A 24,167-nucleotide genomic window follows, 5' to 3' on the forward strand; every position below is an offset into this window, starting at 1 on the left:
AGAAAAATATGCCAAGTTTGTTACTTGAACATTTGCACAAGTTGGTAAACTCTAATTCAGTGCTGAGAGCTCAGAAAAGTCTAACTCCCATTATAGTTTCATAATGACAGCAACCATACTTGGCCTCACAAAATTCAACTGCTTCAGAGGAGATAAAAATATGACTCAGATAAACAGACCTAGTTTCTTTGCTAGGTTTGAATGCAGAATGCATAATTTCAGTAGCCAAATTTCTCACAATTTTTGACCCTGAACCAAAATTGTTCATTGGTTTCATTGCCTAGATTCCCAAGTTGCTTAGATTCTTATACATATATGTATATTAAAGCTATTTTACGTGTCATAATGATATTGCAAAATGGGGAGAAGAAAAGTACCTGGCCCTAAGACTCCCAACCATCACCCGCAATGTACCCGTTTAGCTTCTTATTCTGCCTGGCCACCTAATTAATGCCTTCTAAAAACTAGAATTCACATTAGGTTTTCATCTCCAATACAGTTGAAAGCTAAAAGAGAGCCTACTCAAACCTAGCAGGGAAATAATAGCAATAATAGTAACAATCACATGTTAAACAGAGAATAAACCACACAGGCATAGTTCTTGAACATGTTCAGATTACATGTGTAGTGGAAAAGGTACACAAAAGCAGTGTTGCTTCTCTTACCCAGCAAGCACAAAGGGCCAATGTTGCTAACAAGCTATAGAAACCTAGGATTCCACCAACCACCACCAGTGCCCAAAATGGCTTGGAAGATTCAGGAGACAGCTGAGCTGGACAAAGATGTTTCTCTGAAAAATAGAATAGAGTGGGTTAAACGACATGGGAATGGCACTTGAGTACATTTCCTTCCTTCTGAACATTATGGAAGAATGGGAGATGAATCAAAGTATGCAAAATATCACTAGCTTAGAATGTGCAGACTTCCTCTTTGGGAAGTCACTGATCATGACCTAGTTTTCAAGACTGCCATTGAAAACCATTACTTTAGAGTGGTGCACTGGTAGAGTTGCATGTTACCTTTCACGTGGATAATGGTCCCATTGCTCTTCTCATTGTCTATGTAAGGAGGTGGATACATGACTTCAATTTTGCAGAAGTAAATATCCGTTTGGTTAACAAACAAATTTCGGAGGTAGAATGTCACTGTTTCATTGCCCAATTTCCCATCACAGTCGAATCCTGTACTTGAGTAGAACTGAGGCTGATGGGAGTAATTTCCATTCACAACGCAGACTTCCACAGCACTATCTACTCCCTTATAAAGGGATGCCCGGAACTCCTTTGAGAAGAGGTTGTGAGTATACTTGCAGCTAAGGTTGACCTCATTGTTGTACACCACAAGCCTGGGCAACTGCTTCACCAAAATCTTGTTTTCTGAAGGAGGAAAAATCATTTGCTTAGAACAAGGTCATGAGGACTTTTTTATCCCCCTGAAATCAAGATATATTAATGAACAAAATAAACGGATCTCCAGCAAAGGCTTTCTCTTGGCAGAAGAAGATGCAGGAACTCTTCGGAAGACAATACACTGAGAGTTTAAAAGTTTACATTTTTATATTATTTCCATCCTTCTTAGAATGGGACAATGGAGAATGTTTTCACTTGGAGGGCAGAATGTGGCCTCCTTTTAGCATTGAGCACCACAGCTATGCGTTTGGAATTTTTGAATCTTGACTAAGATTCCAAAGATGTTAATCATGTTTAATTTTGTTATTTTCCTGATAGAGTGGGATACTTAGAAATGGCTTGTAACACCTGACATAGATACACAAATAGATTTGTCTTTAAGTTGTGATGCAGGTTTTTGTGAAGGAATTAAAATGTTTTGAGCCATTTGATTTTATTGGGATGAAGAGTAAGAAGGATGAAGTAGGATGAAGAGTAAGAGAAAAAGTAGGATGAAGAGTAAGAGAAAACATAACCCAAGGAGTTTAACTTACATTCCATAGCATATTCTGAGAGAAGCCTTCTCAAGAACTTCACATATTTGTTCCCTTAAATCACAGAAGATAGAAGAGATATACAAGAGTTCCCCCTCTTTGCCATTTTTCTACCTTTATGCTATTCCAGTAAATGATCAAAGAATATGGAGACCATCTAGTTCAATCTTTTCACTTTTAAAGCAAAGAACCTGAAGCTAGGTGTTATAACCTACATGTAGAAGAGAGCATATCCATCCCATCTTACTTCCCACTATATCCCCATTGCCTGGAACACAACTATATATATATATATATATACACACACACACACACATATATATATATATATATATATATATATATAGACTGTTTAAGGGCTAGAAATAATAGATGATTTGTCTAAATCACTAAACAGATGATGAGCAAAGCAAAGACTAAAAAACCCAAGTAAACTACAATAACCTGAGAAATAGACCACTTAAGCATTAAGAATCAACTTTGCAAGGTTCTCTAAATTTTCCATTATTCTAAAACAATGAATTGCTTTGTGTCTCTGACTCAAACTTTAATAAGAACCAAACATTTTTGCCATTATTTTGGGGTATGCTAATAATTGTCTACCTATTTTCATTTTCTTTAAAAAAAAATGTTAGGGGTGCCTGGGTGGCTCAGTTGGTTAAGCGTCCAACTTTGGCTCAGGTCATGATCTCATGGTCCATGAGTTCAAGGCTGACATCAGGGTCTGTGCTGATAGCCCAGAACCTGAAGCCTGCTTTGGATTCTGTGTTTCCCTCTCTCTCTCTCTCTGCCCCTCTGCTGTTCATGCTTGTTCTCTCTCTCAAAAATAAACAAACATTAAAAAATATTTTTTAAGGTTATTTGAAGCAACATCCCACACACCCATACTGAAGAGCCAAATAGAATAAAAATCTATTAAAATAAAACCTACAATTTAGCCTGGATTTGAATTCAAGTGCTCAGGTGTTTTGTTTTTGCTTTGGGAAGAAGGAAGATGCATAGAACTAAATCACTAAAAGCTTTTTATCACCTATATAGTTCTAAACACTAGTTGTACACCAAGAACTTAAAAAACAAAAACAAAAACCTATCCAGGTCCCATTTCCAGAAATTCTGATGAAATTTGTCTATGCTGGATGGGAGAAGGGATTTGTATCATCTATTTTCATTTTTTAAAACAACTTATTGAGATACAAGTCATGTACCATAAAGCCACTCTTTTTTTTTTATAAAAAAAAGTATACAATTATACTTATAAAGTATATTATAATTATACTTTATAATAAAGTATATAATGTATACAATTCAGTGGTTGTGTTTCATTTTGTTTTCTTTGTTTATAGTTGACACACAACGTTACATTAGTTTCAGTTGTACAACATAGTGATTCAACGAGTTTATACTTTATGCTATGCTCACTACAAGTGTAGCTATTATCTTGTCACCATACAACCATATTATAATATCATTGACTGTATTCCCTGTGCTGTACCATTTATTCCCATGACTTACTCATTCCACAGTTGGAAGCCGTATCTCCCAGTCCCTTTCACCCATTTTGCCCACCACCCCCACCTCCTTTCCCTTTGGCAGTGGTTTTTTTACTATACTCACAAATTATGAATGGATTGCCACAATCTGATTCCAGAATATTGTATTTTTCTTACCCCAAAAAAGAAATCCCATGCTCGTTAGCAATGACTCTCCATTCTTCCTTCCCTCTAGCCCCTGGCAATCACTAAACTGTTTTCGATCTCCATGGATGTGCTTATTCTGAGCATTTCACATATGTGGAATCATACAATATGTGGCCTTTTTTGTCTGGCTTCTTTCATTTAGCATAATGTTTTCAAGGTTCATCTATGCTGTAAAATGTATCAGAACTTTATTCCTTTTCATGGCCAAATAATATCCTGCTGTATGGATATACCAAATTTTTTTCTATTCATCATTTGCTTTCACTTCTTTGTTATTATGAATAATGCTGCTATGAATGTTCGTGTGCACATTTTTGTGTGGACATGTTTTCAGTTCTCTTGGGTGTATACCAGGAGGGGAATTGCTAGGTCATATGGTTTAACTCTGTTTAACTTTATGAGGAACTGACAAAATATTTTCCAAAGCAACTGCAGTATTTTACATTATCTACCAGCAGTGTATGAGGGCTCTGATTTCTCCACATTCTTGCCAACATTTGTTATTGTTCATCTTTTTTATTATAGCCATTCTAGTGGATATGAAACCGTATCTTATTGTGGTTTGATATGCATTTCTCAAATGACTATGACGTTGAGCATTTTTATGTGCTTATTAGCATTTATATATCCTTTTTAGAGAAATGTTTATTCAGATTATTTGCCTACTTAACTGGGTTGCCTTTTTATTGTTGAATCATCGGAGTTCTTTACATATTTTTGATGCAAGTTCCTTATCAGATATGTGATTTGCAAATATTTTTCCCATTCTATGGATCATCTTTACTATTGCCATAAAAATCCCCCCCTTTGATTCTAATATTTAGTTAGGGCTGAAAATCACTATCGTGTAACAGATTTCTTAAGCTGACAGCATATTAGAATCACCTGAAAATTTAAAAACCCTTGATTCCCAGGCCTGTTCAATCAGAATCTCTGTGTACAGGATCCAAACATCAGTACTTTCAGTTTCTCAGGAGATTCTAATTTTCAGTGGTTACAGAACCTTACAGTTGAAAACTCATTTCTTATCCTCAACTCATAGGCCTCCATGGGCTTTTCCAACCTCATTTCCTCAAACCCAAGCCTCCATTAGCCAGACTATTTAAGTCAACATCTCAGCAACGTACTGTGTGAGCATTACTCTCTCCATACTTTGTTAACTAATTTCATGGCCTAGAATATCTCCCTTCTCAGGTCTCAAAACAATTACTATCTGTATCATTTGGTCAGGTTCTACATTTTGAGCACCTCCTGTTTCATATGCTTCAAGCTTTTGACTTGTGTGTATTTCCTCTAGACTTCTAGTTTCCATGTCTTCTTTGAGCAAGGACAACCTTTTATGTTTCTTTGTATGGTACGATGTGAATAATAGGATCTCATTAAATAATCAATAAGTGAAAGATGGTAATCTGACTGTATCATTGTTATCAGCAGCTAGGTCTGATTACCATCTCACTAAATCCTTATTCAAAATGTGTGTCTCAACAACTGAGCTTCATTTATGATTCATTCAAACACTCCCTAAAAGCACTGAAAAGCACATGTAAGGAATCAAAAAGTTCAACCTGTTATGATAGGGAAATGCAACTTGTGTTTTGTTTTGTTTTATTTTGTTTGGTTTTATACTTTGCTTACCTAGAAAGAATCATTGAGCCATTTCTGACCAGAAGAACCAAACCCAGCAAGAAATGCCAGCATCTCCCCTCCTTTTCAAGGAGTACAGGTTAGCTATTGGTATTTCCGCTTACTGAGCCCTCCAGGGGTTGTTTCTCTTACTAATTATTTGGATTCTGTTTTAAGAGACAGTCAAATTCTTCCTGCTCTGCCTTCAAGAGCTGCTATAAGGAAAAAGATGACAACAGGACTTCTTTGCCAAGGTAATAAAAGGGAGAATAAGCAGATAAACCAAGAAAATCTAGAGAGAAACCCTGGAAGGTTAGCCACTTTGGCTTCCTTCTCCCAGCACCCACAGTGAGAGAGGAAGGGAGACGGAAGAAGGAAGAGAAGCTCTAGCATTTATACTCCAGTAGTTTGCTTAATATTCTTGTGTAACTCAGAATATGACACCTTCCCAAGATGCACACAGAAGAGAAAATTTCATTTCCCAAAGATGAATAGGGCGCAGTTTCTATCCTTGGGCAGCTTACAGCCTGATGGGAAAGAAAGGTACGTAAACAAACGGCTACTTTTAAAATACTGGCACAGTGATCTGCACAGTGTTTCTAGGTGTGACTGGACAACCAGCTCAGGATTTCTGAAAGTGAGTGCTGACCTAAGTGTTGACGTATGCATACACTTATTCAACAAATTTATTAAGTAAAAGCCTAGCTAAGATGAGCCTTTGTGTCAGGGATGGGGTGAAGTAGGAGACTGTGTGGTAGGACATGGGGCATGAAGTAGTGGACTGCAGGGAATATAAGACAAAGAGAGAAAAAGAAGAGTCTAGGCAGAGGAGATAAGGAGGTGAGAAAGAGTATGACAGAGGTAGAGAATTATAGCTACCTCAATTTTGCTGGACCATGACTTGTAAAAGACAAGATTGGCAAACAAGTAGAGTTCATAGCTTGGGCTCTCTCTTGCAGGTGACGAGGACCTATTGAAGCATTGTAAGCAGAAAGGTGATTTCATTTTATAAAAAATATGGAGGGGCGCCTGGGTGGCTCAGTCGGTTAAGCGGCCGACTTCGGCTCAGGTCACGATCTCATGGTCCGTGAGTTCGAGCCCCGCGTGGGGCTCTGTGCTGACCACTCAGAGCCTGGAGCCTGTTTCGGATTCTGTGTCTCCCTCTCTCTCTGACCCTCCCCCGTTCATGCTCTGTCTCTCTCTGTCTCAAAAATAAATAAAAAAAATTAATGGAAGGTAAATTTGAAGGGCACAAGTAAGAAAACATGGAGACCATTAGGATACAATCATAGTAGTCTAGGCAAGAGGTGATAAGGGCCTGAACTACAATTACAAAGAAGTGGATGAACTCAAGAAATATTTACAAGTTAAAATTGGCAGAACTCAACCTTTTCTGAGACGTTGACTTTGTATAACCATGTCCACGCCCAGTTTAGGTGGCCATGTCCACACCTTGATGCCCGGATGAGCTGGGCTTTGCCTGTGTCATAGTGGAGGGGTCATTTAGGGTTGGGCTTGCCCCACTCCCTTTTTCTGGTTTCTTTTCTAATAAAGATGGAACAGTTAAAAAAAAAATTGGCAGAACTCAGCATTGGCTTAGATGTGGTGAGTGAGGGAGAAGGAGGAGTTAAAAATGATTGTCCTCAGGCCCACAGACCAACCAAGTAAGTAATACTGTTTTGCCTACATCTCTTCTTCACTCATTATGCTCAGAAACTGAGGTAAAGTTTATACATCTGGGCTATGAAAAGACGTTCTTCCAGCCTAAGAGATCACTGCAACGAAAATGTGAGTTACCTCCAAGGTTCCTGGGAACACAGTTGACTGCCTGGAACTTTGTTCAGTGTTTTCTGTTTTCACAAAGGAGAAGTGGTAGTCTTCCTCTCCTGAAACTGATTTTCCTTCACAAAGCATAATATAGTGATAATATTTTCCTTCTGTTTATCGTGGAGCCTCCAAAGTCAAACCTCAGCATGTTTAAGACAGCTGGGATATCTCCTGAACATATTCTACCTCAGCACTACAAATTGAGAAATTTCTCAGGGAAAAGCAATCCAAGATCCCAGTGTCTTGGCTGGCTGTTACATATTCGGTATTCTCTCGGTTGATGGCACATCCAACAACTGCAAGAGGGAAGGAATAATCCTTTTGTGTGTGACTCCCTGTACCAATACTGTGTCAGGAAAAAGCTTGAAAAATATTGATTACATGGCCATTTGATGAAAGAGACGTCCAATGTATTTGTCAATGTTTACTTTTCTCTGTCTTCCATGTCAACACATAATATTAAAATTAGGTGCTATGCTTCAAGTGGTTTGCCAAATATGTGTGAGCATGTGGCTATGGTTTCTAGCTTAGGGTTCAACCCAAGTTAAGGATTGGCTGACAGAACTTCTTGTTTTCAACATTTATATCCTGATAGCCCTTGGTTCCACCTCGGTTCATGTCAATCATTCAGGGAAGCCTAAGTGTGAAACCATCTCATAGGACTTCAAAATCTACATCTGCTTTAAAGAGACACTCAATGAAGGAAATTCACTTTTGGTGGTAGAAAAAGATAACCAATTCCTCTAAGTGATATTGAATATATGTGATCATTATAACTTACAGTAGACACCTTAATTCTGATTCCTCTTATTTTTTCTTAAAATGGAGCACTGTAAAAATCCACACCCCTTACTCTAGGGGAGTGGGGCAATAACATGGATAAGTCATAGCAACCAATAACGGAAACAACAAATGACATTGGACTTTGATACGTATTTTGGTTCTCTGAGTTTCAGGGAGTCCACACAGTACTTCAAATAATTTAAGAACGCATTGTAAAATTTAAGAACATACCTAGACTCACAAAAAAACTAGAGAAATATCTAGCTTCCCAATACTAACATTTATTTGATTCCTTTTTGCTCTTTAGTTCATGCTAGGAGTGAAAAACATCCTTCTCAGGTTAATTTGGTCTTAGCAGACCAAGCCTTTCCCTGTGGATATTTGGTTTCCTTCTTGTGAGTGCTTAGGCAAGGTCCACCTAGGTCAAACCTACTACATTAAAAGAAAAATACTGTAAATTCAACAATTGTATTTGCTTCTGGTTTCAAAAGATTCGCTTGACTGACATTTCTCTAACTGAATTGACAAGTTGTTTTGATGATGAATTTAGTGCTTTGCTTTCAAAGCCTTTCCTAGCAGCTAAATCAGCTAAAGGTGTGGGGACAGGAAGCTATAACCTCAAACCTCTCTCCCTCACAACTCCTCCTTAACAACAGGCAACATGAAGAATAAGATTGGAGGCGAAAATGTACTTATCTGTTCCTTATAAGCAAGGCAGTGAGAACTAAAAGATTTCCCATAGATAATCTGTGAATCTTGTGATACAGTTGACTTTTGGAAAATTGGAAGTTACATGTGCTTCCATGAGAACTGGTTACAAAAAAACAAAACAAAAGCAAAAACAAAAAACTTTCCCTTTTTCCCTATTGTAAATGGGTCAATTACTACATTAATAGCTGTCAACTCTTTGCACAGGTGAACCGGATAACCATCTCTAAGGTGTGGTTCTAAGCACCAGAGAAGGAACCCTGACGCTGGAAGGACCCTTCTCACCAGCTCAGTTAATGCTTGGATTTCAAAAGAAGATGAATCCTAAAATGCCATGTAGGGAATATATTGACTTCAATTAGTAATTGTGGCCTACAGTCATAGGACTACAAAATGCTTTTTCCTATTTTATCTCATATGAACTCCATATAAACCTCTGAAGTAAACATATAGGACAGCCATTTTTATGCCCATTTTATAGATAGGGAAACTGAGGTTAAAGAGGCCAAATAAGTTGCCCAAGTTTTAGGACAAGTGACCTTAAGGACGTGGCTCATGCTTCATGACTTGTAATGTATTGTTCTTTTCCCTCTGGGTTGCATTGTGTAAAATTTTCAACACAATTTCGGTGAGTGATCCTAGATCATCTGAAAGCAGGACTGGATAGTTGGATGGTACTAGAAGTGAGAATTAGGGAGGAAAACACAATTGAGTAGGGGAATAAATGGAGTGAGATCAAGATAAAACCAAATTAAATTCAATTTTCTCCACCATTTTGCTGGAGTACCATCATGCAAAAAGTGCTCAGCTGGAAGGAATGTTGGAAATAATCCAAGCCAACCCTTTATTTTATAGAAGAGATAACTGAAAATGAAAAAAGTAAGTGACTTTTTAAACAAGGTCACACAAATAGTGGAACAGCTAAGATTATTTATTTATGTTTCTAGAAATAATGCTTGAAATCATGAATGAATAGAAAACTAACTGTGCATTCAGCAGATTCACGTGATTTCTGGTGATTCATGGTCATATTTAGAAAAAGTGTGTTTGGTTTTTTGGGTTTTTTTTTAAGGTTTATTCTTTTTTCAGAGACAGAGACAAAGCATGAGTGGAGAAGGGGCAAAAAGAAAGGGAAACACAGAATCCAAAGCAGGCTCCAGACTTACCTGTCAACACAGAGCCCTAATGGAAGCTCAAACTCACAGACTGTGAGATCATGGCCTGAGCTGAAGCCAGGCACTTAACTGACTGAGTCACCCAGGCACCCCTAGAAAAAGTGTGTTTTCAAACTTTCTTTACCTGTAATGCACTTGCACAAAACACTTTGAACATGAACATTAGTTGAAACATAGTCACTTTTCATTCAAACCTCACTGGGAAAATTCTTCAGGACACCTGTGAATTACATATATGTATCATGTTTAATTTATGATATGCCATCTTTCCTTTTCCTTATCATAGCACCACAGAGAAACAGAATAGCACCTAGGGCTAGTGAACTAGAGAATAGAGTAGACAGCACTCAAGACTGGTATTTGCATTGAGACGTTAAGGAAGCAGTAGGTAGAAATATAATACATCTTTAATTGGCAATGTGATTTTCTTTCAGAACCTCTCAAGAACTTTATTGGATTCCATCTCTGCACATCACAATCAGAGGGTTTTTGGGTTTTTTTGGTTTTTTTTTTTTTTTGCAGCTTAAAAATCAGATCGTAAGATCCTAATCACGTCGTTTCCTTTTTTAAAATTCTGACTGAACAGAATTTAACGTGTCAGGCAGGAACCCAAGAAAATGAAAGCTTTCTATTTTCAACTATCTTGCTCTGTGGTGTTTGCGAACGCAGTATGAAGGTGACGCTGATTTCCTTGGGGTATGGCACCTCCCTCCCGACCACAGAGCTGGTGAAGTTACTGTAACTTTCCTCTGAGTATATTTCCTCTTCAGGCCTAGGATACTCTTTAACACGTGGCCATCTGACCACTTGCTCCATTTTAGGCTCCATTAAGGGCAGGCTTGCTCACAGGCCAATCCAGTGTTTGCTCAGGGAACTGTAAGACAAACTGTGCTTTCTGGGAGGAAAGTGGCTCTTTCCTCTGTCTGGTGGCTTTGCCTCATACAAATGTGAGAAAGAGGACTACAAAACACTTGTCAGAATTTTGCCATCTTCTTTGAGCTAAAAACAAAGCTAGGAATGACCTAGCATACCTTGAATGGCTCCAGACTCTCTGAAATTCATGTTAAAATGAAAACAAAAATACACATTACATTTTCAAAATCACATTGTGGTTGTTCCATCTAGTTTTCTAATGACTATTGTCTTGAAAGTTTCCCCATTTTCCCAAGGAATAAAGATCTAAGGAAAGCTCCTCCAAAAAAAGAGCTTTGAAAAAGCATGTTGTATTTTCAAAGCCAGCCATATGTATGTATGTGTGTGTGTGTGTGTATATATATATATATAGAGAGAGAGAGAGAGAGAGAGAGAGAAAGAGAGAGAGTGTCTCATTCAGGATCCCTGCGGAAAACAAATGGCACGATCAAAATTGGGCAATAGGAGGAAGGCTTATTTATAAAAGGACTGTTGTCAAAAGTGTGGAACCACAAGGCAAATGCTAGAAACTGGCTCACGGCAGCAATTATGACCACCCTTAGGTCTAAAAGGGCATGGGCAGGGTAAGCCTACCAGAACCAGAAGGAAAGAGAATCATGAAGAGGAGGCCACCATGACAGATGCAATGACTTTTTTCAGAGAAACCGGCCACGGGACCAGCCCTGCCCAAGACTGTGTGTGTACAACCATCAGTTCTGTCAAGCATATTTACTCGTATCAAAAGGATGATTTGTATACAAAATCCAGATTCCTTAGTTCAAACAAGTACAATGATTACAGGTAGCAATAAAAATAGAAATAGAAACCTAATTAATAAATTTACTCAACAAGCTGCTGTTAACCAGCACCAATCTAAGCTCCAATCTTCACCCTCATCTTTTTATACACAGGCTGGACACTCTAGCATAGAGGACATTTGTTCTTGTCCTTTTAAAAAACTATTGTGCTCCATGCAATTGTCGGAAAGTAACTCAGAGGTCAAATAGTTCAGTAGCAAAAAGTCCCATCTGAGCACCTAGTCATTAATTCTGAAGAGAGAAAAATTATCAAAACGATCAATGAGTACTTTCTGAAAAGAAATTTCAATGTGTCAGAAAATTGTTCTTTGGTATTCTGACTTCTGCCATGACAAAGTCATGCATTTATTCAGCAAATAAGTAATAGAACAAAATGTCCTAGGTTCCTGGGAGATGTAAAAGACTCAGCCTCTTTCTTCTAGGTGAAATCCTAAGGCAAATGCGCAATTAGCTATACTCCAAAGCCAAGTACGGTGCAGGAGCCCTGTCACGGACAGTCGCGTGAAAAAGGCCTTATTTCCAGATGAGATGATTCTGGAGGCTTCTGTGCAGACAGACTGACCTTTAGCCGGGCCATGAAGTCTGGGGCAAATTTAGACAGACTAAGATCAAGGGAATGACTTTTAGCATAAAGGTTCATTGGTGACCAGCAGGGCGTTCCTTTTACATAAAGGGGAAATAGGTAAAGATGGCTGATAGCAATCATAGAGAGGTTTCAATGCCAAGAAAAGACACCTGGATTTTATTAGAAAGGCAACGGGACGTATTGAAGACAGCTGAGTTGAAAACGGTGTGGTAAGTGCTGCCTGCGGGGTGCACTAGCTGAAGGAGGGTGGAGGGGAGGCAGAGACCAATCAGGAGGCTGTTGCAGTAGCTCTGATGTGAGCTCGTAGGGCCAGAGCTGAGGAGGGGGCTGGGATGGAAAGGACGGACGGACGTGGAGTTGGTGCTTGGTTGTGCTCACTGACGGTGAACAAGAATCAGAAACGACACAGAGTTTGTGGGGAGGGGGAGGGTGGCAGTGGAGGCATTGTTAACAAAATTTGGTAAGTGAAGAGCGGAAATTTGTTTGGAAAAAAAAAGCCGTAGGGTTCAGTTTTAGATACACTGGGTTTGAGAGGTGGGTAAGGCATCCTGAAGGAAAGGTCCAGGAATCAGATGTGCCGGACCAGAGCTCAAGAAAGTCGGAGATAAACACATACATCAGGATGTCCTCTGTATGAAGATAACAGCTAATGTTAAGGCTGCCGAAAGCCATTGCCTGCACTGTCGTAGCCATCCCTATCATCCATCCCCATTCGGACGCTGCCCGGGAGTGCAGAGTGTGAGCGCTCCAGGACTGAAGCTCCCTAAGCACAAAGTGACGGAAATGAGTGTGATGTGACCCAGCCCTACAATTCAGAAGTCCTCAATTGTCCTCTCAGCTCCAAATGCTACAAGGAAAATCTAAGAGGCCAACCAGGAAGAGCACCTTAACTTATACACACGCTGCCAGACCACTCCCAAATATCCAGTTTTATTACCCTAGTAGTAATTACCTACTACTACTACTACTACAGTAGTTACCTATAGTCCAAATGGTAGGTAACCAGTACTTCACAGCTTTCTACATAAACAGTATGATGATAATTCAATCTTACATCTCCAAAGAGCCTCCTCGAGGCCACCTTGGCACATACACAATCTTCTAGGCAAATGTCATGACCTGGAAGTTTGAAAATAATTACTAAGTTGAACCTTAACATTACACAGGAAGGTGGAAGAGAGGGAGCAAAGACCAAGTCCTGCCATAATTTCTAAGCATCTTAGTACTTAATGTCCTGGCTTGCAGTCTCTCCAAGCAATTTCAGAGATGTCTGCTCTGCAATTCTTTGTATTTTCTCTCTCAGATCATAAGAGCATCCACAAAGGGGCGGGTGGCCGAGTTGCCTCGTGAGAGCAGATAAAAGCCAGCATTTCTTATTCCATGTAAGAAGCATTTTTAAACCAGAAATAGACCTGAGATGTCTTCAAATCCAACCTCCTCACATATCAGACAAGGAAATGAGGGCCTAGAAAAGTTTTGTCACAATTCAACAGACTAAAACTTCTAATCACATCCCCTTTCCTTGAGAAATCAGTGACTTTAGCTTTTAAGTTTGGGGAAAATAAGGGGGGAGGGGGGTTGTAGAATAACAGACATGTCCTCCACAAAGCCAAGGGCAAGCAGCTACATCCTTGTTCTGAAAAACACATGGAGATTCTGAGATTAACTTCCCTGACTGGAAATTGGAGCCCTGCCCATGATGTTGGGCAAGATTGTTCTGAACCTTGTGACCCTCTTATCTCAGGCATGAGCTGAGGCCAAGTCTAGCCATATTGTTCATTTTTGAAGGTTCAAGCAAATTTAAAATACAAATGGGCTAAGCCTTCAAAGTCAAGGTATGTATTATCCAGTAGCTCTTGTTGATATAGGTTTAACACCAAGGTCTGTTCTGAAAGAATTATGTATATATATGTATATATATATATATATATATACACACACACATATGTATATATATATATATATATATACACACACACACACATATTTAATAAAAGTTTTTAATGTCAGGTATGCCAGCATGGAATCATCCATCTACCCTAGCTCCATACTAACATACATATCTCTGCCCCTATAAATCTCTTCTTTTCTTCCTCATTCCTCTTAGACATTTATCCTCCTTTCTCTGATACTCCCATCCTCTGTGCCCCAAATCTCCCTCCCCATCTCCTGGAGAAAACTGCTTCCATTCTCCTTTATTTTTCTCCCTCTTCCTCTTTTATTTCCCAATGGTCTTCTTTCCCCTCCACCCCTTCAACACTGCACATTCACTTATTCACTCCCTCCCTCAAGAACAGCATTTGGCTTCTTCCACAGGTCAAACGTAATGAAGTCATTCAGTTTGCAAACATTTATTACATACCTACCATATATGAAAAAATGGTAGACATTATAGGTGATATAAGCTCCCAATTGTCTCTAATCTAGCAATTTCCTCTCTTTCCACTATCTCTATTTTGTTCCCCTCCACTTTTTCTTGACCTTTTGAAGTGTTACCTCGCTTCCCCACCATTCTGTCTAAGCTCCAAAATTCCAACTGGCCTCCTTTGAGCCAAAACCAATACCTCCCCAAGTCACTATTCACTTCTCCCCTTATACAATTAATGCTATTAAGCACTATCTCTTTTTGAAATTCTTTCCTCCTTTGGCTTTAGTGGTGTTCTATCGAGCCTTATTCTTTTCTTATTTCTCCAAACACATTCTATGTCTCCTTCACTGGCTCGTCATCTGTGTTAGCCAACTCCTAACCAGAGCTGTTTTCCAGGTAAGATTCAACTCTGCTTTTCTATAGCTATACTCTCTCCTTTCTAGTGGCCATCCATTCTCATGACATCAGCTTTACTCCAAAGATGAGGATTCCTAGATGTTTTCTTATTACCCAACTCCCATAGCTTCAGGTTTTCTGCCATCTCAGGCCCTTACTTCAAACTCAGTGTGTCTAAAACTAAACACTATTTGGCTCCCAAACTCAGCTGCACAGCAACACCTGCATCTCAGGTGGTGATACCACCATTCCCCTGTTAAGCCAAAAACCTTGGCATCACTCTTAATCCCTCCTTCTCTTTCAGGCACTAAATCCTGGAATTTCTACTTTTCAATCATTTCTCAGAATAGTTGTTTCTTTTTGTTCCCACCTTTGCTACCCAAATTCTAATCTACCCCTTCTCCTGGCAAAGTGCAGAGTGTTACAACATGATCTCCTTACCATTAATCTCTAGGCATTCTAGACCATCCTGCTTCCAAAAACTTTCCAGCTGCTTCACAAGGCCTTGAAAATGAAGTCTGAACTTGGGTTATCAGTATTCAATCCTTGGTTTGACCTGATTCTACCCTAACTTTTCAAGCCTCCACACATTCAGACTGGCCCTTTGTTCCAAGAACACGGAACAGTATGCCTTGTTTAATTTCTTTATTTGTATTGCTTCTCCCTCCTGAAGTAACATGGAATTGGTAAGAATATGAAGCCTGGAGCGAGAGTGTCTGGATTTACTCACTTATTAGCTGTGTGAGCACAGGCAAGTCACTCTATTTGCTCCATGCTTCAGTGTCCCCATCTTATAGATAAGATAATCATAGTAACTGTTCCAAAGGATTTCAGGGAAGAATAAGTGATCTAATATAGGGAAAACCGGGTAGAGCAGTGTCTGGCACATTATAAGTGCTAAATAAGTGTTAGCTAGCAATTATTATTAATAACATCATCCATTCAAATCCTATTTTTTAATATCCACTTCAATTCCCACCTCTCCATAAATGCTTATATTCTGCATTAATCTTACTAGCAGATTTATGTTATGCTTCTTCATTTTAGTAGTAACTCATTCATTTCCTTCTTCAGGTATTTGTTGAACACCTATAATGCTTCCAGCACTGTGCTGAAATAAGTTATAACTTCAGTGTGTTGTTAAGTTATCAGGATGAATAAGACATGATTCTTCCTGCAAAGAGCTCACAGTCTAGGGGAAAAAAAACAGATAAAAAGATGTATAAATGCATAATAACAATTTTGGGAAACCTGAGAAGGAAAGAAGTCCCTCACTTTGCCATTTAGGGTCTCAGAGAAGGCTTCTTCAGGTGAGAGGTGTAAGGGACACTTCAGATTACAAGAATAATATATGCAAAATCATTAAGGCACCAAACAGCATGAGGAAGTTGCACCGAGTTAGTTATCTGTTTCCAGCTGCCATATCCTGTCATGTATAGTCTTCTCAACTGGATCATAAAGTCAGAGAGAACTTGGTTAATTACACAAGCAGCTCTTGTGTGCTAAGTAAGTCTTTATAGTGCTTTTCCTCTTTTTATATTCCTTCAGACTCCAACAGAGATTAAAAAAATAACAGAGGTTTACTAAATATTTGTTAGATTGAGTTACATTCCCATTGGGACTCTTCTTACAAGTCCATAACACAGGCTGGATGCCCAAGGAGAACTTTCTCAAAGGAGGTGAATCTTGCACTATATTCTAAAGTGAAAGATGAGTAGGATTTGGATGGATGGAAAGAGAGAGAGAGAGTTCCAGGAGGGATGCAGCATCAGAAAGGGCATAAACACAGAGTTCAGGTAGGTGCGACTATGAAGAAAGCTGCAATATTGGGTTTGAGGATCCTATATTAGGGAATGAAAGAAAGTAGATTGGATAAGTGAGATGGATCCAGTCTAAGATCATCCAAAAATGCCAGGACACGTTGCAAAGTCACCTTTCTATGAGCATCATCTAGGAACCATCAACACAACTTGCTTTTCTATAGCTGGAGAGATGTCCAAGTTCTTGCCCATCTCTAAGTATCTGTGGTTGAATCCACCACTTGCATGGAGAATTCTGTTTGTAACTGTTTGGCATAAAATAAATTACTGTGAACAGAAAATTATTCTCAATGATACTAAATTGAAAGAAAAAAATTCTAGAAAGATTTCACAATTCTCATTTATACTTCATTGAAACTCAAACTGGATTTTTATATCAGTCACAGAACCTAGAATAGCACATAGAAGATATTAATAAATACCTATAGAATGAGTACATGAATGAAGACCTGTCTTGCTAAAGCACAAGAAAAAGCAGGCACTTTACAGAACAGAAACCTAGTAACAGCCTGGTTTTAGTCCTCCCAGGAGCTCCAACGTGAAAGGAAACAGTCTTCTTATACGTGCCCATTCTCTCCCAGTTTCTATGGGACAGAGTCTGTGGATGAGAAACGGAACCCTCCTGGACCCGATGTTCCTAAAGCTGGTCTTAAATTGTGTACCCTCTTTTTTAGTAGTGTTCAATATCAAAGAAAGTCATCACATCACATGAAAGCTGCAGATCTAGCGACAGTGATATTCTGCCACTTCAGCATCTGACAAGTGTTCTTAATTAAACAATGAAGACTACAACCTCTACCATCTCAGCAAGTAAAAACAACAAAAAAAGAAAGAAAAGAAAAGACCCACCCACCTCAGTTCCTAACAAGGGAATCTATGTCACTGTTAAAATGCAAGATATGTCAATAATTCAGATTCTTGTGTGAATGAGTGGGTGAACAGGAATTCCTGCTATAATCAATACATTACATGGTGAATCATGAGCCACAAAGTTGACTTAGATACTGCAGAAAAGGGGTCCTGATTAGATCAGAGGTCAGAGTGAATTATGAGTGGGTGACATTTATGACACCATCAGGAACCATTAACCCAGTTACCTTGACAGCTGAAGTCCCACAGATAATGAAGATGATGACAAATGAACAAGATGACGGTAATGGCGATGCACAGATAAAGTTGCAGCTCATAGTTAAGAAATTCTCCACCACAGTGCAGGTTTCCATCCAGCAATGAAAATATAAACACACGTAACATGTATGGTGACACACAGACTAAATCAAGATGCCTATGACGTGAGTATTGAAATACTAGGCCAAAGAAGTCTAAACTCTCTTTTTCACATCCTCTAACAAGTGACCAACGAGCCCTTGACTCCATCCAGTGTTCCTCTCTTCTAATGTTCAGAATCATCAAAATGAGAGTGGCAAGCAAGAAGTTTGACCCCTACTTTGCAATCACTTCTCCCTGGGGCCTGGATTGCCTTCTCTCCGGCTTCACGGACCAATTCTTATGCAACGATTCTCAGACTGAAAGCTCTGGGTACCTTTTTTTTTTTTTTTTTTTTTTTTTTTATGACAACACCATGTTAAGACCAAAAGAGTCAAGAAATGACCATAAAAGAGACATAGATTCCTAAACACGTCTTCAAAAACCAGAGACCCCTTCAGTTAGTCACAAAACCACCCAGATGTCATTTTTTCCAAGAGTTCAGCTAAACCATCTACTAAGGAGAAAAGTACCAGCCTCTATGAAGTTACATAAGTAACAAATTTCTTGAAGAAAAAGGCAAGCAAAACTTTAACCAAGATGAAAGGGAAAAATGAAAGATTTTATCCTTTTAAGTGACCTGCTGTAAAATAACTGCTTTGAAAGATTGCCCGCCCTCCAATTTGTAGATGAGAAAGTTTGCAATCGTGTATCCTTATCAATGCCCGTACTAGTTAATAAAGAGCTATTGTTTTAGAGATGATAAACCACAATGGAATTGTCTTCTAGGATATTGGTGGCATAAAAATTTTCATTTTGTAAACGTCAGCACACTGCATACAGGAACTACTTGGAGGAAAATAACCACAGGTTGTAAAAGCTGAATGGTAATCGTGTGGCATTTCTCCACTCAGGAAAATAAAATGAAGACATTAAAAGGGAAGACAGTCTAAGTCTAAAGAAGAGAGAGCAAGATCCCCACCTCCCATCCATAAAAAGGGTTTTAATGTGAGAGCTTCAGAGTTACAATCACAGATCAATTTCTCTTTCTAATCAGTCTGTGAAAATGACTCATTCTATTCCTTGGTATTGATATATTGATATTGATTTTATGGTCCTTGCTATAAAAGTCCTGTCTGGATGGTTGTCTTTAAAAAAATAAAAAGTAATAATCCTATCATATGTGTGGGAGTAGAGTAAAATAAATTCTTAAGCAATGTCTGTACATTTGAAATGTCCATCAAATTTACTTGAGATGACAAAACACCCAGTAGATTCTTTAACAGTCAGAAAAACGGGCTACAGTATAGTGGATGTCATGAGATACAGCAATCTGCCAATTATATAGCATTTTCAATGCTCATCTCTCTATCTTATCTTTCCTAAGCCCAGCCTCACAGCAACACTTTCCTGTGAGAGGTCAATTACTTCTTGTTGTGGACAACGACCTCAGAGGGGTCATTTGCTGAACTAAAAATGAAGTCTTTAATTACCTTGCTTCACTGATGATTTTTTTTTTAAATCATCTTCCTCCTGCCTTCTATGCCTCTCTCATAAAAAGAAGTGCCAAGGGAAATGCAAAAGCATTGGGGAAATCCACTGTGTTCAAACTGGACATTTGGACAGTTTATTTGTGGAGGTTTGGGGAAAGATGAAAAGAAATCCTCAGATAGAAAAATAAATCGTGTTTTCCTGATTTTTATCTTCATGCTGGATGATTAGCCTTGGTGAAAAATAACCAATACTGGCTGAAAAATCTATGATCAATGCCATCTACGATATGCACATTCCTTCTACCATCAACCACAACTTGGTTCCCTTTCAAGGACTGCAATTCTAAGTTGGACTCTATTTGAAAGTCCAACAAAATCCTCTCAATTTGTAGATCTCAACTGCACAGTTGCCCAAATCTGGTAGGAAACATGTAACTTTCTTAAAGGATTTGTCTAAGTTAAGGTTTCCTCATGCTTCCTAAATTATATATTTTTTTAAGTTAGCTGTAAAGATCTTTCTACAGTGTCATTAAAATCATGAAGAATCAGGTTAGGTTTAACCTTCATAGAATAAACATTTTAAGCTATGCTGTGAGCCAGTGAGTTCAAATTTTTTAAATAGTGGAAAAGAACAGTTCTACACACACACACACACACACACACACACACACACACACGCTTCAACACAGACATACCAGTAATCTCTCTCAATCCTAGGGAGGACAGTTACAGTGTGACAAGAGAATTATTTTATCTATAATTTCTTTATGGAAGGCAAATACAGAGAGGCAAAAAGCATATGGCAGGTTTTGAATCATTGATTAGAATGGATCATGCATCTTTTTATGTTGTAGTTATTTTTTCTCATAAGTTTTCTTACTGGAAGAAGCATTTCAAAGCATTTCTACCCCTACTTCATTAGACGGCCACTCAGTATCAAATCTTAAAAGTCATTATGGGGGTGAGTTGGCATTTGAAATGCAGATATATCTCCAAGTAGAAAACAGAGGTCCCACATGTGTATATCCTTAATGACAGTTTTAGCTACTCCTCTTTCAATAAATGTTCTAAAGGAAAAATATAAAGCTTTGCATCTTACAAAAAAATATCTTCAAAAGAGATTCAGTGAGTTGATGACAGATGGTTGTCCACAAAGCACATCAGGAGAGTATTTTGTGTACAAATACTTGAATAGTTTCGGTGAGAATGAGGCTTGTGTTTCCTTTCTGTCTATCCTTGACTGTGTAACAAATTGAGAAATTTTAAATATCTTTAAAAAATAAATTTTAAAGATCCCTTAAAAATAGTTTAAAGAGCTTTTTCTAAAAGAAATTTTTTAAATTCTTTTAAAATATATTTGGTAGTTTTAAATGCTTGGCACCAGATACTAGGGCATAACCTAGCTCATCACCAGCTTATGTCTTTCATTGTATCGGCACGTTTTATAAATACACACAGTTTGTAAATGTGCTCACTGGCACAAAAGGCAATGGAATAGATGGGTGTATATGTAAGTATTTCACTTGTGCAGGTTGGGAAATTATACCCTTTGGAGTTCATGCACATGATGTTAAGAACAACATCAAATAATGCAGTCTCCACACCACCAAAATAAATGAGAAAGAACATTGAAGATACTGGCTAGTCAACATACCTTAAAGGAAAAATAATTATCCTATTTAGATGTGCTCACTAATCAGTACAAATCCTGAGCCAAGCGGGACATTTTTCAAATTCTGAGAACGATTCGAATACCCGTCCCCAGCCCACCAAAGCAACAAGCTCTTTCTGTTTGGAATTGTGATTTTCAAAGATAATTTAACCCTGGATATATCTGGAGCTATGAAATCGTAAACCACATCACATCAGGCAGAATAGTATAATCGTCAAGAGCTGAAGAGTCAGATTAAGGTGGTTCAGACCCTGAACCAACAACTCATATCTGTATATACTCAGACAAATTAACATCCCTACCCCTTGATCTCTTCATCTGAAAAGGAGTTCCATTATAATAGCACTAAGTGTATCATCTTCATCATCACCATTGGGAATTTAAAGGATTTTAATCTAAGGTAACAGATTTCAGCCAATTGTAAAAGAAACTAATTCTCCATTAGCATTTGGATTTTGGATTGTGCCACCTTCTGCAATGACGCCAGAATTCATTCTGACACACTGAATTCAATTTGAGTAGACATAGGAACTACGACTAACATTCATCTTGCAAGCCAAGCACTGACTGTGCTAAGCATTTCACACAGATTTTTTTCATTTTATCCCCACAGTGACCTTGAGATGAGGTTACTAGTATCCCCATTTTATAGACATGAAAACTGAGACTCATACAGTTTACATACTAGCCTAAGCTCAGCTAGTAAGAAATGGATCTGTGATATGAACCCTAGTGGTCTAAATCCAGAGCTTTCAGAACCAACCCTCTTATAGTAATTGTCTTAATTTTTTTCAAAGCATAATTTTTAGAGCTCCCTGAAACATTGTCAACTACTAGCTAAATAAATCTTACTTAATTCCAAAGAATGTTTCTTAAAATATCATACTGTAGACTGAGAATCAATGAGTTCCTAAATAACAGGTTGCCATATTAGAGCAAAACTACATTTCAAATAGTTGAAAAACTACATTTCATAAGTTGTCTGAAATTTAAGATGAGCCAAGCCAATCGAAAACTTCAAAAGAAAAACTGAGAGGAGGAAAGAAATCAAAATTCTTTACCTGTTACTTGAATTGAGGGGAAGAAGTTGAGAGCCAGAAGCAGCCTGAGGATCATTGTGCTAACGGTGGGCCAGGGCTCCAGCCCCTCCTCCCCGAGGAGCCCAAAGTGTGAGGGCAGCTGAAGATGCACCTGCCAGAGTCTGAGTGTCTCCGTCATCCACAGCCACCACCAACTCAGGGCACATGATCAAGGGACTTAAACCACAAGGCATCATGACTGCAACATTTCACACAGGATATTACATTGTTTTGATGACTTTAGACTTTTCCTCTTCTTTTAAAGACAAGCTTTTCTTGTCATTGAAAAAGAATGTCAGTTACTCTATGATGGGCTGATGAGAATTATTTTCTGTACACAGGTATCAGAGCTTGTGGAATAGGTGCTTGAAATCCACCAAGAATTGAAGGGAAGACAAACAAAGTATTCTCAAAAGAGGAAGAGAAACCAACCACAGCAGAGAGATTTTTTTATAGCATGAGTAGAGATTGTGTCCAAAAGACAACAACAATAATTACAGGGTTTGGGAAACATCCCTATCAGTGTTGGGAGGAGTTATAAATATTAGGAATTGAACTTTTGTGTTAGACATAGGTAGCTCTGTGGAGCATTCAGCACACAAGCCTTAGTTTATACCAAGCCTCCCCCAACTCCCTTCCAGGAACTTTGAGGAACACACCCCACACGCAGGTGCCAGCCCAGTGAATATCTGGAAAGGGTTCCCTGAGCAGTGGGAAAGTCAAAAAGTTTCACATATGTCATTAGTGTAACAAAAAGCCCCTTTGTATCTCCCTAGGTTCCTCAAGGAACCATTCAAGGTTAAGTAAGAGGCATGAACACAGGCTCTCTAGAAGGCTCCCCAAGACCAGTCACCATGCTTTCACAACCCTCTGCTGCTGGCCAGGCCTTCTGCATATACGGCCAGCCCACTGGTGGAGCCAACACTGCTCTCCTCATCTGGCCATCCAGGTCAAGATCTTGCACTCACTGGCTTTCTCAAGACCTTTCTCATAATTTTTCTACTCCTTTCCTGATAATCTAAGCTTTATATGACTACCCTAATTTGGGGTATTATGTATTTTTTTAAGATAACCTGTCCTGCTTTTTATTCTGACTGTGAAAGAACATATTTCATATATAAAATTTATTAAAAGATTCATTTTACCTTTTTAATTATTAAAAATAATTATTAAAACAAAACTCATCCATAATCTTACCACCCTGATATAAACACTGTTAATATTCTGGTCCACTGCCTTCCATAGGTTTTTCTATTAAGAGTTTTATGTATTTAATATTATGTTTTATTTATATTTTCAACAGATATATACTATTATCTGTTATACCGTAATCATTTTCCCATGACATGTAAGTATTCTTTATAAACATCATTTTTATTGAGATATAATATCCTGTCCTATAATTATATCATAAATTATTTAAAAATCCCTTAACGTTCAGGATGCCTGGGTGGCTCCGTCGGTTAAGTGTCCAACTTCTGCTCAGGTCATGATCTCACCGTTCGTGGGTTCAAGCCCTGCATCAGGCTCTGTGCTGACAGCTCAGGGCCTGGAGCCTGCTTCAGATTCTGTGTCTCCTTCTTTCTCTGCCCCTCCCCTGCTCAGGCTCTGTCTCTCTCAGTCTCTCAAAAATAAATGAACATTAAAAAAAATCCCTTAATGTTCTTACCAACTTTTTGCTATTTTGAAATGCTACTGTGAACATCTTTGATGATTTAGCTACAAGTGGAAAAAGTCTTCATGTCTCTTCCTCCTCATCTGGTAAATGACAGATCAAAAGTATTTTGTCTCTGGACAGACCCTCTTTGTCCTCATTTCAATTTTCTCACAAACAGATCTTGGTGACCCTTTTGTACTGACATATTTCTCTGCACTTTGGAGCAATTTGGCAGTGGTTCACTTACACTTCTGAACTAAAAGTAAATGAGGAAGTCATGTCCCCAGTCCTGGAGAAAATTCACTTCCAGAATTTGACCCAGTATTCCTGGCTCTGACCCTCTAGATCTTACCTAGGGCCTGATGTCTTTCCAGGAGCAGTGATAGAAGGCAAGGTACCCTTCTC

The 24,167-nt window shown here is 38.6% G+C and overlaps 1 protein-coding gene across 1 annotated transcript in view; it reads right to left on the reverse strand.

Annotated features, from left to right (window-relative positions):
* Positions 1 to 22,293, reverse strand: part of CD28 (CD28 molecule) — a 29,124-nt gene extending 6,831 nt beyond the window's left edge. The window contains exons 1-3 of the mRNA XM_049615088.1: positions 22,088 to 22,293; positions 1,020 to 1,376; positions 666 to 790 (exon numbers count right to left, since the gene is read on the reverse strand). Of these exons, the coding sequence (XP_049471045.1) occupies positions 666 to 790; positions 1,020 to 1,376; positions 22,088 to 22,244 (639 nt within the window). The 5' untranslated portion in view covers positions 22,245 to 22,293. The remainder of the gene's footprint in view (positions 1 to 665; positions 791 to 1,019; positions 1,377 to 22,087) is intronic.
* Between the last annotated feature and the right edge of the window lie 1,874 nt (positions 22,294 to 24,167).

The sequence above is a fragment of the Panthera uncia genome (genome assembly GCF_023721935.1).
Source record: "Panthera uncia isolate 11264 chromosome C1 unlocalized genomic scaffold, Puncia_PCG_1.0 HiC_scaffold_3, whole genome shotgun sequence".
NCBI lineage: Eukaryota > Metazoa > Chordata > Mammalia > Carnivora > Felidae > Panthera > Panthera uncia.